The sequence below is a fragment of the Pteropus vampyrus genome, unplaced genomic scaffold, assembly GCF_000151845.1.
Source record: "Pteropus vampyrus isolate Shadow unplaced genomic scaffold, Pvam_2.0 Scaffold548, whole genome shotgun sequence".
Classification (NCBI taxonomy): Eukaryota; Metazoa; Chordata; class Mammalia; order Chiroptera; family Pteropodidae; genus Pteropus; species Pteropus vampyrus.
In genome coordinates, this window is record NW_011889329.1 from 1,106,804 (window position 1) to 1,123,457 (window position 16,654).

At 39.2% G+C, this 16,654-nt stretch overlaps 1 protein-coding gene across 1 annotated transcript in view; it reads left to right on the forward strand.

Annotated features, from left to right (window-relative positions):
* GPC3 (glypican 3) overlaps positions 1 to 16,654 on the forward strand; it is a 438,722-nt gene that overhangs the window by 374,069 nt on the left and 47,999 nt on the right. The window contains exon 7 of the mRNA XM_011383864.2: positions 9,638 to 9,797. Coding sequence (XP_011382166.1) covers positions 9,638 to 9,797 — 160 coding nt within the window. The remainder of the gene's footprint in view (positions 1 to 9,637; positions 9,798 to 16,654) is intronic.

Here is a 16,654-nt window from a genome sequence, read left to right on the forward strand (position 1 = left end):
CTAATCTAGCGAACAGAGTACTAATTGAGAATTGGAAGATGCTCACTAGGGATCCGCAGGACCCTCACTCAGCCATTTGGTGCATGGATTGGCGACATTCCTTTGGATTAGTTGATTTATTTGCTTTAAAAGATCAAATGTCTGCCTTCTTTTTTGACTTTACCCCAACTTTATCAGGGGAGGAGGCTCCCTCAACTAGAGTGGAATATGGAACCTGCCTCTCAGAGTAGCCCTAATAAAGTGAATGTTAGCAGTCCATCACTCAGTCTGTCTGAACATCTGTCTGTCTAGCCTCAGTGTATCCAGGGCTCCCAGGCAGGAATCAGCTATTACCATACCAGAGCAAAAACAATGACATATCAGACCAGGGCTGAAGAGGTAGAGATTGGGAGAAATCCAAAGTCCATGAATAAATTGCTTATTTATTTTGTTAACCCATTGCTTCATTCAGTTTTTCAGTTACCAAGCATTTCCTGAGCACCTACTATGTGTCAGGCACTGTGGTAATCCTAGGGCCATGTCCTTTCCAGGTTTATACTGAAGTACATAAGCCCTCCTCCCCGGCCTCATTCCCCATCCTAACAACATCACAGTAGTTACCCTTAAACAGTTTTCAGACTAATTATGGGCTTATTGCCTCACTCCTCTCTCAGTTTCCATTTTCTTATTTGTAAAATGAGGCTAATAATACTTGCCGTGCTGCCTCACAGGGGTCCCAGGTACACCAACAAGAGAAGATATATGAAAGTGCTTTTAATTATAAAAATAATGAAATATCGATAGCAATGAGACAATAACTAAGATTTATTGAGGGCCTACAGCATTCCACAGAATGAGCCCTACATAGGCCATAACAGAATGTTAACTGGTACCAAAAATTTAGAATTCATCTCTTTTAGAGATTCAGATTTTATAAATAGTTTTTACTATATAATATTAACGTATCGTGTGAGTACTTACTGTGCGCCAGATACTAAGTTCAGTGCTTTACATGGATTACGTCATTTAATCTCCATAGTCGTGCAATGTGGGAGATAAGTATAGGTATTATTATACCCATTTTAATAGATAAGAAACATAAGGCTCAGACAGGTTAAAGAATAACTTGTTGATAGTAACAAGGCTAGTAAGTGATAGAGTCTAGATTTGAATACAACTTTTCTGATTCCAGAGTATGAGCTTTTAAACACCATACTATACTATGCCTCCCTTAGAAAAAAAAATAAAACTCTATACAGCTATAAGCTATTGTGTGTGTGTGTGTGTGTGTGTGTGTGTGTGTGTGTGTGTGTGTGTGTGTGTGTTTGTGTTTTACTTTAAGGTAGTGGGTAGTTTTCTAACACTGCAGAGAATCATTTCTACCACTAGGAGGGAGCCCCACTGAAATAGTTTTAATTTCATCACAAGTTTGTTTCTTTCACATCCTGGTTTGTTTTACTATCCAGACATTTATTTAATTATGAAGACTTATTTTCACAAGTTTCAGTGCTACGTTATCAAACATAAAGTAATAAGCAAGAAGCTGGGAGTGGTAGAGAAGCATGTGCTCTAGATAAGAAGCCGACTAGAAGTAATGCCCAGAAAAGAGTGTATCTGGGAGTGGGTGGCATATGGAAGCACAGCCTCTAGCAAGTCCCTTTGCCGTTCATTACTAAACATCTCTATGTGCATCCTTAATACACAGATCCTTATCTTACTGAGAGCATCCAGGAGGGTTTCTCAGACTCTTCTTTCTGGTGTCTCAGTGTTTGGCCATGGAGTATACTTGCTTTGCCTTACAAGGCATTTGTAATAAGCTCTTCATGTCTGCTACTGTGGCTGCTGCTCCTCTTCTTCCTCACCCTCCCTCTCCCCTTCTTCCTCTTCAAGATCATCATCATTATCCTCAGCAGCACAGTTAACATGTTTGAGAACTTATTACCTTGCCAAGCAATGTGTTAAATACTTTACACACATTATCCCATTTATTTGTTCATTCATCCATTTAATGAACATTTATTGAACATTTACTTTGTACCACACACTGTACTACACAATGATAATCAAAACAGACATTTATCCTTTCTTTTAGTCTAGTGGGGGTGCAACAGGGAATTTATAATTACAAACTATGGAACTTCTCTGAAAGGATACATGAGACTATAAAAGGTGAATGGTGCTATTTAATTCTTCAGCAACCCTGTGAAGATAATGAATAGCACTGTCCTCCATTTTACATGTGAGGAAACTGAAGCTCAGAAAAGTTAAGTGATTTTCCCAAAGCAACACGGCTAGTATGTAGGCAGAGTAGCAATTTGAATCCATAATAGTTAGATTCTGAACCTCACACTCTTAACTGCTATACTTTATTGCCTTTCCAATGTGTAAACTGTATATATAGCCATTAATTCTAGCCCTATACATTTGGGTTCTGGCTTTATCTCAAATGCATGGCGTTGCAATTGTTTCCAATTAGTTGTGGCTGTGGTTTGGTGCATTTGTTCAAAGAAAGTGTGCATGCAAAGCAGAGGTCACGTGCCCTCCGCCTTGTCGATGTGCACAATGTATAAATAATAATGGCATTCCAAAAGCTGGGATTCATTGGAGCCACCACATTTGTTTCCCATTAGCTTATGCTACTCAAATACAAACAGTAAAGCATGTGTTTACATTGCTGTGGACATGGGAAGCTGGGCCCCCAAAGCATTCCTTGCAGGTTGTATAAAGCTGAGTATCCAGATAGTTCAAAATCAGTTTTGTAAGCCCAGCTTAATAGCTTTAAAAGGTAATCTAGATTCCAGATATTTTTTTTTAAATGCCTGGAAAGAGGTACGTTAGTAGCCAAAAGATACAAAACCAACCTATCCTTAAAATATGTACCAAGCCTCATGTTTGCTGCATCTATTTTGTTATTTATCTTCTATTTTAAAAATGCTAAAGAGTTGAAAGTCAAGAAAACTCTTAGCTGTATAAAAGCAGTAATGGAATTTTTCATTCTATTCTAACCAGTTGTCTTAAGCTTTTCAAAACAAACCAGTTATGATGAGATAGGTCGGTTATTTAAGACACAGTAGATTGCAAGTTCATGGCTAGCATCTAAGAAAATGAGATTGAACTGGAAATTATCTCAGATAAAGGCAGTCAAGAAGGCAAAAATGTGAAATGAAGGCCCCATTAGTTTATGTCTTTACCTAAGACAGCAGGTTTTTCTTGGAAAGCTCTGGACTTGGAAGCAAGCTTTGTTTTTAATGAGGTCCCTATCATTTACTCAGTGGTCAAGTCATGTCCCCTCTCTGAGCCTTGGTGGCCTTCCTTGACATGGGAAAGGGGGATTGCAGTCTTCTCTCTGATACAAATTGGTGGGGAGGATTCAAGGATTACATGAGAGAACATATGTTAAACTGTAGCGCCATGTGCAGCAGATAAGGTTCATATCTTTGCAATCAAGTTAATTCCAAGCGGCACGTTATTTATGTCACATAGACAGATCAAGAGTTGCTGCTCTCACTGGTCTAATTTCAGCATATTTGATCCCTCTAAGAACAACCACTTTGTCCTTTGATCTTTGTTCTCCTGTCAACCAAGCAGGAAAAAAGTTTTGGCCAAATCATATTGTCCCATGATGCAGAGCTCTTTTGTTACCTTGGTTATGGTTTTAAGAACATGAAATTGCTATATTCTAGGAAGCCTTTTTTCCCCCTCTTACACTGTGGTTCTGATTGTCTTAAGTATTCCAGGCTTTTTTTGTTTCCTTTTATCATACAACTCTGAGTACTTGTTCCAAAGCTAACTTTAAATATTTCCCTTTCTAATCAAAAGAAGTCAGTCACCTTTACACAAGGGCATTTTCATTAACTACAAAGACTGAAGGTCATAATGTCCATACCTAAGTGAAAAGGATATCGTCAGGTTTCATTTAAAAAAAAAAAGTTTGAAGAACATGTGTTAGGGATTCTAACACACATGGTTCTAAGGTGACTCTTGTCCAAAGATGGTTTCAGAGAGTTTCTGGGAAGTGGAGTAATACTGCAATAGCCTTTCTTACAGTATGGTGTGTGGTTCACTCATGATAATATGAGGGACAGATCTAGTTAAAAATGCAGATTTGTGTACTCCACCCCAGACCTACTAAATCAAAAGCTCTCTGGGTGGGGGCAGAGAGCTTCAGTTTTTAGGTGACACTTATGGAAATGGGAAACTCACTCTCATGTTGTATAAAAATGTATATACCCTTTGGCCTAGTGATCCTACTAATGGGAAACTGAGGAAATAATCCAAAATATGGAAAGAGTTATGTGAATGATCCTGATACTCCATCTTTATTTATAGAAGCAAAAAAACCTGGAAGTGACATAAATATTCAATATTCGGAGAATGGTTAAGTAAAATTTCATTAGATCTAAGTGCTTTATCACATGCAAAGCTTTACATTTATCACATTTGTTTATTACAACAATTCTGTGAAGCAGGCTTTTCCTCATTTGGCAGATGAGGACATTGAGGTTTAGTGAAATTAAGCAGCAAAGTTAATAAGTGGGAGAAAAAAGTTAATAAGAAAAACAGGGATTCCAACCTCAGCCAGCCTGATTCTAAAATTCAAGCTCAATCATGTAAAAATATAGGGAGTTAGAGGGAAACCTACCTTTGAAAATACAAATGTTGTTTATTAGAGTTTGGGAGTTGTTTTTTTTTTTTCCCCTTTGTTTCTCTTTCCTTTCACCTTTTTATATTATATTGACACTTCTATAATTGACATACTAAATTATAAAATAAAAATTGACTGTATATATAAGCAACCATGATAGTCTCATGTGGCTCAAATGGAATTGCAAGGAGAGGAGTAGCTGTAGAAAAAGCTGGGTTGTGAAAAGCCTTGTGCACTTCCCACTAAGGAGTACCAAACAGTGCATGGCAGAAATGTCAGGTTTATAGAATGGTTGTGGGAATAGTGGAGTGAAATAATCAGACTTATGTTTTAATAAGGTAGTTTACATTGATAATCATTATTCTGAGCCTTAGTTTTTAAGTAAGCTAATAGGTTAGTGTCCTTTGAAAATGTCAAACAGTTAATTGAAAGCATTAGGCACCTAAAGTTACCTGATTCTGTGTGCAAGTCCCTCATAACTTCCTTTTTATAAAGTGAATGTTCAGTCTGGAAGACATTGTAAAGGGGGGTGGGGGTGGGGCGAGGGTCAGTATTGTGAATTGTAATTAGCTGGTTTGATTTTTGTGCCAAATTCCAGGCTGTACTAAATCCACAGCGCTTGCTGACAATTTCTCATCTATGACAGATTACCCTTCTTTCAATATTCTGAAGTGTCAGACTCTTATTTAAGACTTTTACATTAACAATAGCTTTTTAGGTTTGGATTTGTTTTGTTAACATATGAGGGTTAGGCTCATCAGCAGATGTCTGTGTAAAATGGTTTGAAAGTATACTATAATTCTCTTCAATGCTGAAGTTGTCTCCAAAATGGAGTAATTTAAGAACTAAAGAAGTTATCTCACTGGCAAACAAAGTTTTAAAAGTATTTTTTTAATTGCACCTAAAAAAAAAAAAAAACTACCAGAGAATACTGGGGGCGTCGTACACGAGGTTGGAAAAATGGCCTTTCAGAGATTAGCTACAGATCTTAGCCAAGGTCATCCAAAAGGATTTAGCTATTCATTCACAAGTTCTTATATAATTAATCTGTGCTTTGGCTTTATCTTTTTTCATGAGTTTGCAGAAGTAGCTTTAAAAAAATTAAAGACACCATGCCATTTTATTTTGCTTCAGTTCAATAGCACATTTATTGAGTGCCTACTATGTACAAGACACTTCCTTAAATGCTATGAGGTTCAAAGATAAATAAGACATAGCCTCTGGGCAGCTCCAGTCTGGTAGTGGAGAGAACTCACATATACAAATAAATAATATCAGATTGCATACATAAAGCACTATTTTGGAGATACAAATAAAGGAAGCAGTGGTGGAAAAGGAAAAGGGAGAATTATAATGACCATCTGTGGTAGCCAGGAAGGCTTTCCTTTTGTAGTTAAGCCTTGATTGCTGTTACCACATCGGTGGATGAGATTGATTCTCTGGGCTGACCGGCTTTGGGAATTGGCCACACCCATAGGGTATGAGTTGTTGTGTGGGGGCTTACCACTCTGAAGGGATTCACTCCAGCAGGCTCTACCTTTTGAGACCACCCTTTGTGTATACCACTTATGCTAGTCAGGTGGTGCTGTTGTGGTCTGACACCAGCCTCCAGATGTGTTGGTTCTGGGGCTCCTTAGGAGGGACTCCCAAGTAGGTCAAGGTCATTCACTGCCTTTGATTGCTTGAGAATACCTGGTGGGAGCTAACAAGTGATCTGCAGATGGTTGCTGCCTATGCTGGATCTGAAGGCAAGTAGGAGAGACAACAATGCAAGCTGAGGCCCAGTAACCCCTGGTACTGAGCCTGGGGTGGCTTAGCAAAAAGATTAGTGCACCTCAAGGCCTGGGGATTCCTGCCATAAGACTCCACAGCTGGAATAGCCTTTGGGTGGTACACGAGTCAGGTGGTGCAGGGGCTCCGGGAGTCACTGGGTCATAGTTGCAGATTTCCCCTGGTCAATGCAGTGTTAGTTTTCATGCCAGTGATGAATCTGTAGCTTCCTGTAGAAGTCTCAGATCTCAGCAAGGCCAACCACTGCCCGCCTCAGGCCCGCAGACACCTGAGATCTGTTCAAGAAATATTGTAGCTCAGGGCAGGGTTTGTGGCCTGCCGCCAAAAGTCTCTCCTGAGATGTACGGCCGTGTGTGGGCCACATGAGCTGAGAGCTGTTGTTTGCTGTGGGTAATTTGTGGGTTGGGTGGTGCGAGGTCTTAGGGAGACACAGGGTGGAGTGAGCCAATCCCGTCAGGCCAATACAATGTCAGAATTGCTGCCATCTCTGAGTCCATGGGCTTCCACAAAAAGCACAGATCACAGCGAGGCCAGCTGCTGCTTGCGTCAAGACCATAGATCCCTGCGATCCCCCCAAGAGACACTGCAGCTCATGCTGGAAACAGTGGTCTGCCACCAAATGTTTCCCCTGAAATGCGCAGGCCACATGAGCCAAGGGTCGTTGCCTACAACAAATGCACAGCCCCAGGAAGGTGCAGAGTGCATGTAGTGGGTCAGCAATGGGCTCTGTGGGTTGGGCGGGTTGGGATCCAAGGGAGACACAGGGTGGAGTGGCCCTATCCCACCAGGCCAGTGCAGCTTCAGAATTGGCTGTGCTGGGGGAGGGCTCAACACAGGCAAGATGGCACCCATCTGTAGACTGCCCCAAAGCAGGGAGTAACAAAGGAACAATGGTAGCTCCAGCCCTCGCCCCAGCACCACACAACTCAGTCTTTCCTTGTATGTCTCTTGTACCTCCTGAGCTGCTGACCCTCTGCCAGTCCCCAGGATCAGTGTCTGCAAACAAGTGAATCTGTGTGCAGGCCCTTTAAGGGGAACATCTGGGTTTTCAGATTCATTCCATCTCACCCACACGGCTAGAATCTCCACTGATTTTTACAGTCAGATTTTGTGGGAACTCCTCTTCTTGGGACTAGAACCCTGGGCTGGGGAGCCCCTGTGTGTGGCTGGAGCTTCTGGCTCCTTCAGGGTGGCCTCTGCAGCTGCACTCCCTCCTAGTGCTCAACCACCACTTCGCGTCTCCACCTTCCCTACCAGTCTCAATGTGGCTTTTTCTTTATACCTTCAGATGTATGTGCTATGATCAGCTAGAGTTCAGGTGGTTTCCCACATCAATTGTTTTATAATTTGGTTATAATTTTAATGTGGTCCTGGGAGGAGGCGAACCCCGCTTTTACCTAGCCTGCCATCTTGACCCTTCTCAATATATTTTTTTTTGATATCATATAATGAAAGTTGTTAACATTTGGAAGATATCCATAGCTCAGTGGAGCAATATTTTCCAGACGACCCATGTGTGATGATACAAAATAGTTAAAAGGCCCATTAAAAGTTCAAAACATAACAATGGATTTTAATGTAAGAGAACATGAAAAGTTTTTTATATGGTTTCATATAACACATTGCTACTAACCTTTTCCACTTTTTGAGCTTTTATGTAGTATCATTGAAAAATATCCACAATTACCTAAAAAGTCCACTAAAATAATTCTCTTTTCTTATGACATGTCTGTGAGAGGCTGAATTTTTTGCAAATGTTTTAATCAAAGCAATGTATAACAACAGATTGAATGGAGAAGCAGATACGGTAATCCAGCTATCATATTAAGCTGGACATGAAAGATTTGAAAAATGTAAAAGAATCCCACCCTTCCAACTGTTTTATGTCAAGGAAAATACATTTGTTTTCGGTTAAAAATGTTAACATCATGGTTTTATTATTGTTATGTTTAAATTAGCTATTAAATATTTTTACATTTTTCAGTTATAATTTCTAAGATGGTAATTGCCAATAGATATAACTTGTACAAACAAAACTTCTCTGAGATTTCTAATAAGCATATAAAGGGTTCCTGGTACCAAAAGTTTTGAGAGTCACTGGACTAGTTTATCTTAGTCTCTTTGTTTATATTAACATTTAGATATATAGGAGAAATGATAGAGGACAGAGGAGGGTTAGAGAGGGAATGCATTAGAGCAGCAGGGTGGATATGGTGCTGGAATGGCAGATAATAGATGTGTTGGTTTCTCTGACACTTTTAAAGGTTGTTGGCCAGGAAAGAACTATTTTGGACTTTTCTTACTTCACTTAAAAAAACTACAGGGTCACTTTTCTCCATAGTATGTAGCCTGCTCCAAGTTGATCTTAGTGCAGCAGCTAAACCATAAGTAGAAAACATAAAGGTATACTTTGGAGTGACAATGAACACAGACAGTGGAAACCACAAAAACCAAGATGTGCCTGTGTATGCAGCATTTTTGTTCTAGATACCTCTTCCAGAATCAAAAATCCCAGTTTCGGTATATCCAGCATCTTTCATTGGACATTATTTAAAAATAGGTAGTGCAACTGAGATTTAGGAATAAAAATGGGTGGTGGGGCAGAAGCTAGAGCAAAAATAGAGAATATTGAAATACAACTTTGGAGAGAAATGGTGAGGGAAAGTAAAATGAAGTCTGAGAACTTCCCACAGAGACCACTTGTGTTAAAGTATCATTTAAAATGTATCTAAAATTCACTGCTATTCTCTTCTTTCGGCGGGAAACATTTGTTGTTTTAATTTAGTAGTTATAGGGGGCTTCCATAGGGATGTTTTCTGATCTCTGTGTCCTCTATACCTATAAATATGCTTTGCCTATATCATGTCTTAAATTTCTCATCAATGAGTTCTCCTACCATGGAGAACTCATGGAGGTTTTTTTAGGAACTTAAATCCCATGGTATGGAAAGGTCTGATGCAATACACACTCTGGCTACTTCATGATGTAAGTGTAGTAGAGGAGTAGAGAATCATGTAAAATGCTATGGAAATGTACAGACAGAAGTATTAAACTGTAAAAAATATAAACAGTCCATGCCTATTTAAATTTGGAAATTATTTTTAAAAGCTTCTGTGTAACTCATTCAATATTTTTAATGTCTCCTGTTAGTAACACACTGTTTTAGACCTCCCTGCAAAATATGAAGGCTGCCGCATTCCTAGTTTTTTTTTTTTTTTCCAGCTCCTGAGAACCATGTCTGTGCCCAAAGGTAGAGTTCTGGATAAAAACCTTGATGAGGAAGGGCTTGAAAGTGGAGACTGTGGAGATGATGAAGATGAGTGCATAGGAGGCTCCGGTGATGGAATGATGAAAGTGAAGAATCAGCTCCGCTTTCTTGCAGGTAACTGATTAGTGCCAGCTCAAATCTGAGCTAAAATGCCGATGCTTGGGAATTAAAAACCAATTAAATCTGCTCTCTATAACTTCCTTAAAATCATTACAGCACACAATAAAATCCCTGCAACACACAGTGCCACCAGCTCTTAAAGGAAAGACTATATTCCAGAAAAATAAAATTTTCAGGTAGCCTTTTTTTAAATCTCTGGACCTGGGTAGATTAAGAGGGTAACTTCCTGTTTTCCATTGTCTAAAATGAACTGACATAATCAGTTGGCTGTTTCTCATTGGCAATTTCCTTGGTTCTTTTCGGTTATAAAAAGAAATGCAGTCTTGGGAGTCTAGTGAAAACCAATGATGGGGTAACTTTCTAAGAGACATTAGCTGACCCTGTCTTAGAACATCATACGTGTTTTGTTTTCTTACAAGTAGTCTAACATAGATAGGCAATGACACGCAACTGCAGAGCTACATAAAAAACAACAATAGAGAAAAAAATAGAATTGCTGAGATCAAGAAGGCAAAACAACAGCAATAAAAATCCCCTCATGTTTTATTGATTTTCCCAGTTTATAGAATACTTTCCTATGGATAGGTGTTCTTGTATCCATTTTACAGATAAGAAAACTGGGGCTCAGAGAAGAAATGAGATTTATCTAAATTAAAGAACTAGAAATCTAACCTGGGTCTTGAGATTTCCAGTGCCATGCTCTTCCCTCTTCAGTGCACAGACTTCTCCTTGAAATCCTATTACCCATGGCCTCTGAGACCCTATATGCTCCTATTTCTCCTTCAGCCTTTTTCCTTCACTAGTTCTTCCTAATCCTACCCTGATATCTGGGTATTATCCAGAGATTTCTTCTTAAGACTATCTTTTCTCTCCAGAGAAAATACAGATTTTATCCACTCTGGCTCTTTCAATATTTTTAATGATTTCTTTAAGTCTTTATCATTATTATTATTATTATTCTGGCAAAAAAAAAGGCATCTAACATGAAATCTGCTCTCTTATAAAACTTTTAAGTGTACAGCACAGTATCATTAATTATATTCAAATTTACAGCAGATCACTAGAACTTTTTTATTTCGTATAACTGAAACTCTATGCCTATTAAACAACACTTCCCCTTTTCCCCCTCCTTCAACCCCTGGCACTACCATTTTCCTTTCTCCTTCAATGAGTTTGGCTACGCTAGGTACCTCATACAAGTGGAATCATACAGTATTTGTCCTTTTATGCCTGGCTTATTTCACCGAACATAATGTCTTCAAGATTCACCCATGTTCTAGCATGTGATAGGATCTCCTTCTTTTTTAAGGCTGAATAATATTCCACTGTATGTGTGTACCACGATTTTTAAATTCATTTGTCCATCAGTGGAGAAGTTGATGAGGATGAAGTTCCAGATCTTGTGGAGAATTTTGATGAGGCTTCCAAGAATGAAGCAAACTGAATCGAGTCAACTTCTGAAGAAAATAAAACTTGAAGAAGTTACTGGGAGCTGCTATTTTATATTATAACTGCTTTTTAATTTTTTTTTTTGTGGATCCCATAAAATCTCCATCTCTAATATTTTTAAGACCAAGCCCCTTGGACACTGCAGCTCTTTTCAGTTTTTGCTTATACACAAATCATTCTTTGCAGCTAATTGAGGTGAAGAAGCCTGGGAATAAAGTTTGAAACAAAGGTTGATAAAACAAACAAACAAACAAACAAAAAACATTCTTTAACTATTATACCACTGTGGGGACAATAAATTCATTACCATTGGTCTTAACTGCTCTACTGAGCTACCATTCCCCATGTCCAGCTGCTTACTAGTCATTTCTACCTGGCTTTCCCACCATTACCCCAACTCAATGTGTCAAAAATCAAACTTATCAACAGACTATCCCAAACCAGCTACTCCCTTAATATCTTTTTTTTTTTTAATGCCACTACAATTTTCCTGGTCACTGAGACTTAAAACTGAAGCAATCTTTGACTCTTTCTTCTCCCTTGCCCTTCATATATACTTAGGACCCAAATCCCTGTATATTGTTTGGAATTTTTTCTGCTTCTGTCACTGCTTCCTTTTTATTCACCCCTTCCACCATCCTGCATATGCTATTTCGATTACATGTTCAGTGATCCCACCAGCCTGGAGTTCCTTGGGTTCCTTTTGAAAAGCTTCTCATAGAGAAGAGACTCACCGGCAATCTGCCAGGCTCATGACACACTAGCTACTTGGAACAACATGCTATATACTTTGGTCAGCTCTTACACAGTTTTACCCAAAATCTGGGTAGATGCAATCTGATCTTGGTGATTCATCAAATCCGTTTAGTCAACCAGATTTGGAGCACAGTTCGTTAGCATCATCATCTCATTTAGAACTTCCAAATCCCTTCATCGAAAAGACAATCTGGAAATGAGAAACAAGGTTCAGAGTACGTTCCGACTTTCTTCTATCTCCCTTTTCTCCCTGAACAGACCCTTTTCACCATAACCAGCAAATGGTTCTACTGGCTGGCTTCCTGGCTCATTTCTTCCCTTTTGTTTTTTGGGGTTTTTTTTTTTTTTTGGTTTTTGTTGTTGTTGTTGTTGTTGTTTTTTGGCTACACTGGGTGAAGTGCAGGATGCCTAGTTTCTATTCCTGGCTTTACTTCTAACTACCATGTGTCCTAGAGCAAGCCCCTTCCTCTTTTTAGAAATCAGCTTCTCCATTTGTAAAATAATAGAATGCCCAAACAATTCTTGCAGGCCTTTCTAGTGTCATCAGTCTGTGATTGTGTACATTTATTTTGCTTTAGTCCCTGGCAAGGTACTTATTCAAGTCTTCTGGGGACATCTTTTTAGTATTTTTTTCTAACTTGCAGGTTCCCTGTTTTCTTCTCGAGCTACTTCCACTTTAAAAAGATCTCATTTTCCCTACTCTTGTTCCTTTGATTTTTCCAATCTGGCAAGCCAGGCTTCTTACCAAGGGCTACCTACACCTAATCCTTAGCAGACTGTATACCAGGTTGCTAATAAGTTTTGAACATTTCCATGCTTTCTAGGCTATGTTCACTTTTAAAACTCTTCATCCCAAAGTGTCCAAAGTGCTTTATTTTTCTATAATGTTATTTCTAAATTTAACACAGAATTCTTAGTGTCTGCCCCTTCTTTCTGATTATTGAATTTTATTGTTGGTGAGATGACCATGACATGATGTCTTACCCACAGGTATGGCTTAACCTGTACCTTTTATATTTCGGTACAAAAGCTACTATTGGTGGGTTACTCCATCTCTCATAGCCGGTTTCACAGGGTTGTAGTGATTCAATAAAATAACCATGCAAAGTATTTTGCACAGTACCTGGCACCTGGAAGCACTCAAAACGTATCTATCTACTAATAAAGCTACTGGTCTGTTGTTGCTGCTGCTGCTGCTGCTGACCTATGGGAGCTCAAAGAGTCTGCAGATGTAGATTAAAATTGCCTTGTTTTTGTTTGTTTAAGATCCATGAAAGGCAATTAAAACCAGGTAACAAACATTCAGCAATACCCCCTATACCTCTGTTTCTCTAGGTGAGGTCCATGGACCAGCAGCATCTATACCATCTAGGAGTTTGTTAGAAATACAGAATCTCAGGTACCATCCCAGACCTATTGAATCAGAAGGTCATATTAGCAAGATCCTGAGGTGATCCGTTTGTAGCCCTTACTGTAGTCCTCTAACTGAGAACTTGTAGCTTTTAGACTTGATACTTCAAACATCTAAGAAGCCACCAAACCACCCCACAGTGAGCTAAGTATTCTAGAAAGTATATAAGAGGTTCAAGACTAAGTCATCTACGTGATAGATTAGGATACTTGTGTTCCAGTCCTAGCACATTTACTAACAGTGGGACCTTGAGCAAGTTATATAACTTATCTGAGCCTCAATTTCTCCATCTATAAAATGGGAGAATCATCCTTGCCTACCTCAATGAGTTATTATGAAAACCAAATGTAATAATTAGCACACAAGTGCTTTGCAACCTGTTAAGATCTGCAATATTTATAACCAGAAGACTATTATTGTTATTCCAAACTCTCTGGAAGCTTTTTGGCTTTTATGCATCCCTTGTTCAGCATTTATTTTCTGGAGAGATTGAATTTAGCCCATGAGTTATAAGATGTTTTTGCACTGAACACCCTTTTCAGACTCTTCCAGAGACATCATCCATGATGAATTCGTTGCAATAAATTGACTGTCTTGTTGCTAGAGTACCTTCAGCATTATTCCTAGTTATTGGCTCTTATTGTGAGCTGTTTGGCTGTGGCTGATCCATGAGCAGCTTTGCAAGCTCTGGCCAGGTGTCCCTGGCCAAGACATGATGACTACTCATCTTAAGCATCTGTTGCCTCTCCACCAAACCCCCACTCTCACCCACACAGAAACACAAACACACAAGTACGCATGTGCACGCACTCATGTAGGTGTGCATACACACACACTTGCTTTTAGAAACACAATTGAAACATACACTCGCAAATCAATTCCCAGCAAGAAACACCTATCTTAGAGACATCTTCATTACCACTCTCTCTCACCCCTTGTTCTCCCCGGATCTGTTCTTGCTCCAGCTTGCACTATTCTTTGGATACAGCCGGAACAATCTGGTGAGCCTAATGTCTTTATAACTACGAGTTACAAAAAAAGATAATGTTGGCTCAAGCTGGGCCAAAGACAGGGCAGAGTGATCATGGATACTGTGAAAGCCTATTTCTTTGGATGAGAAAAGTGGAAACAGACTGTAGAAGATAGAAACATTCCTTATTGCTACATGGGAGTGAGAGGGGCTTCAACTGATTGGTGGTGGGCTGAGGAGGAGACTTCGTGAAATAGGTTTCAGCTTAGCACTTGAACCGGTATTACAGCCAAATGGCTGTTTCTTGCCCGTATTAAACAAATGTTTCTTGTGGAAATGTTTGCCCTCTAGAAACTGTTTCTCCATGTCAGTATAAAGACTGAAAAGAGAAAACTTCCCACTTGTTCCTTGGCTGGGTGTGGGGGTGAAGGTGAAATCCTGGCCCAGGAAGGTCCTTTTTGCCATTCATCTCTGTCATCTCCAGGTGTTGTGAGGGAAAGCAGCTGTTTGCTGCCCCACACACATACAGTCCCCTCTTTCTAGCAATACTGGAATGAAACCACTAAGACTTTATAACTGTGAGGCCCATGAGTCTCTGCACCCATTATTCTCTCCCTACAGTTACTTTATAATCTGAAGGCAAAAGAACAATGACTCCAAAAAAACCCAGCAATTAGAAAATATTTTGAAGCCAATGATTTTTATTCTCTCTTTAGTGGATTAAGTGTAACCTTATATTTCGACTCCTAATAAACCTGTACACATAGGAAAGGTGAAGGACAGTTCAATGGCTTTACCGTTCTTCTAAATTATCAAGTCAAACCTTCATAAATATGGGCTGGTAGTCACAGGTATTCATAAATTCATTAATGGGTTGGTTTGATGAAAAGAGTAAAACCAAAAAAGGAACTTTATGTTTAGCTTTTTATCATGGGTGACATTGCAAACTTTTCATGCTCTAGAACAAATTATACTGTCTGTTGAAGAATGAGTAGGAAGTTTGTAGCGGAATGAAATGTCCTGGGTTTTTTTAATGAGAAAGTTGTTGAGTTCTGTTTAGAGCTCAAAATACATGTGGATACAGTAATAAATCTATTTATACTGCTGTGTTGGTAACAAGTCCAGGAATAGATTGTGGAAGTTTTCCCAAAATGTATTCTATAGTTTGAAAAACCAAATTTTACTTCCTGTACACTCTTTGAAAACTCACCAGTCAGATCTTTGGCACTTACATTACAAATTGCTCCCCACGAAATAATCCACTCCTGAAATTCTCAGGCAAGACTTTTTAGTAACTCCCTCCAGCCTTTTTTCTTGGGATGGCAGTCCCTCAAACATGTGACCTCAGTGTAAGGGACCCCCTGTCATCCACACTGAGAGTAGATCCCATCTGATGGGTAAACAAGATACCCTCCTACCCTTAGGCTGCTAAAGCTTTAGATATAAAGAGAACGAAGGGTATTTCATCTAAAGAGTCAAACAAACTGAGTCTTGGTTCTGTCTCTGCCGCTTCCCAGTATTATGGCCTTGGACAAAGTCACTCAGCTCCTCTGAGCCTCCTATCCCTAATGTGCAAAAATAATCATAAAATATTTCCTGACTTGCTCACTTCGTAAGTTGTTGAATGGAATACGTCTGATAATGGATACAAAAGTACTTTATAAACTATAAAGCGGTTACCCATTTAGGGTAATATTATTAATATTGTTTAGTACCATTGAGTTATAAGTTAGTTTTAGTCTCCAAAAGCCTGTAGCTAAAATTATAAATGAAGTCCCCAATGTTCAGACCAACAGTTTTTAAAATAATGTGCTCCCTCTTCTCCATCCCCAAGGTGGCATTTTCATTTATTCATTAACTTGTTTTAGCCCAATGAGAAGGTATTTAAAAGATGACAAATATGTCTATCAACTTGTAGAAATAACCACAGTCATAACAGTAGTAGTCACCTACATCTTGAAAGAATCACAGCTAGTTATATTTTGTTTGCTTTGGTGTTAGGAGGCAATGGGAGTAGAGGTGGACAATGAATTGGGGAGGGCCAAGAAAGGGCCCCTGATTCTTTCCATTCTATTTTGTTCGTAGCTATAAGCAGTCTGTTTTTGTGCCTTGATCTTTTCTGTTAAAGATCAAATGTCACAGGGAAACTAAAGGAAGCAAAGCTCGCTGTAATAGCACTTTTCACCCAGATACAGACCAGGTGGGTCTCGCTAATAGATTGAGAAGATAGACAATCCCATCTCACCCCAGAGTTTTGTACAGTTT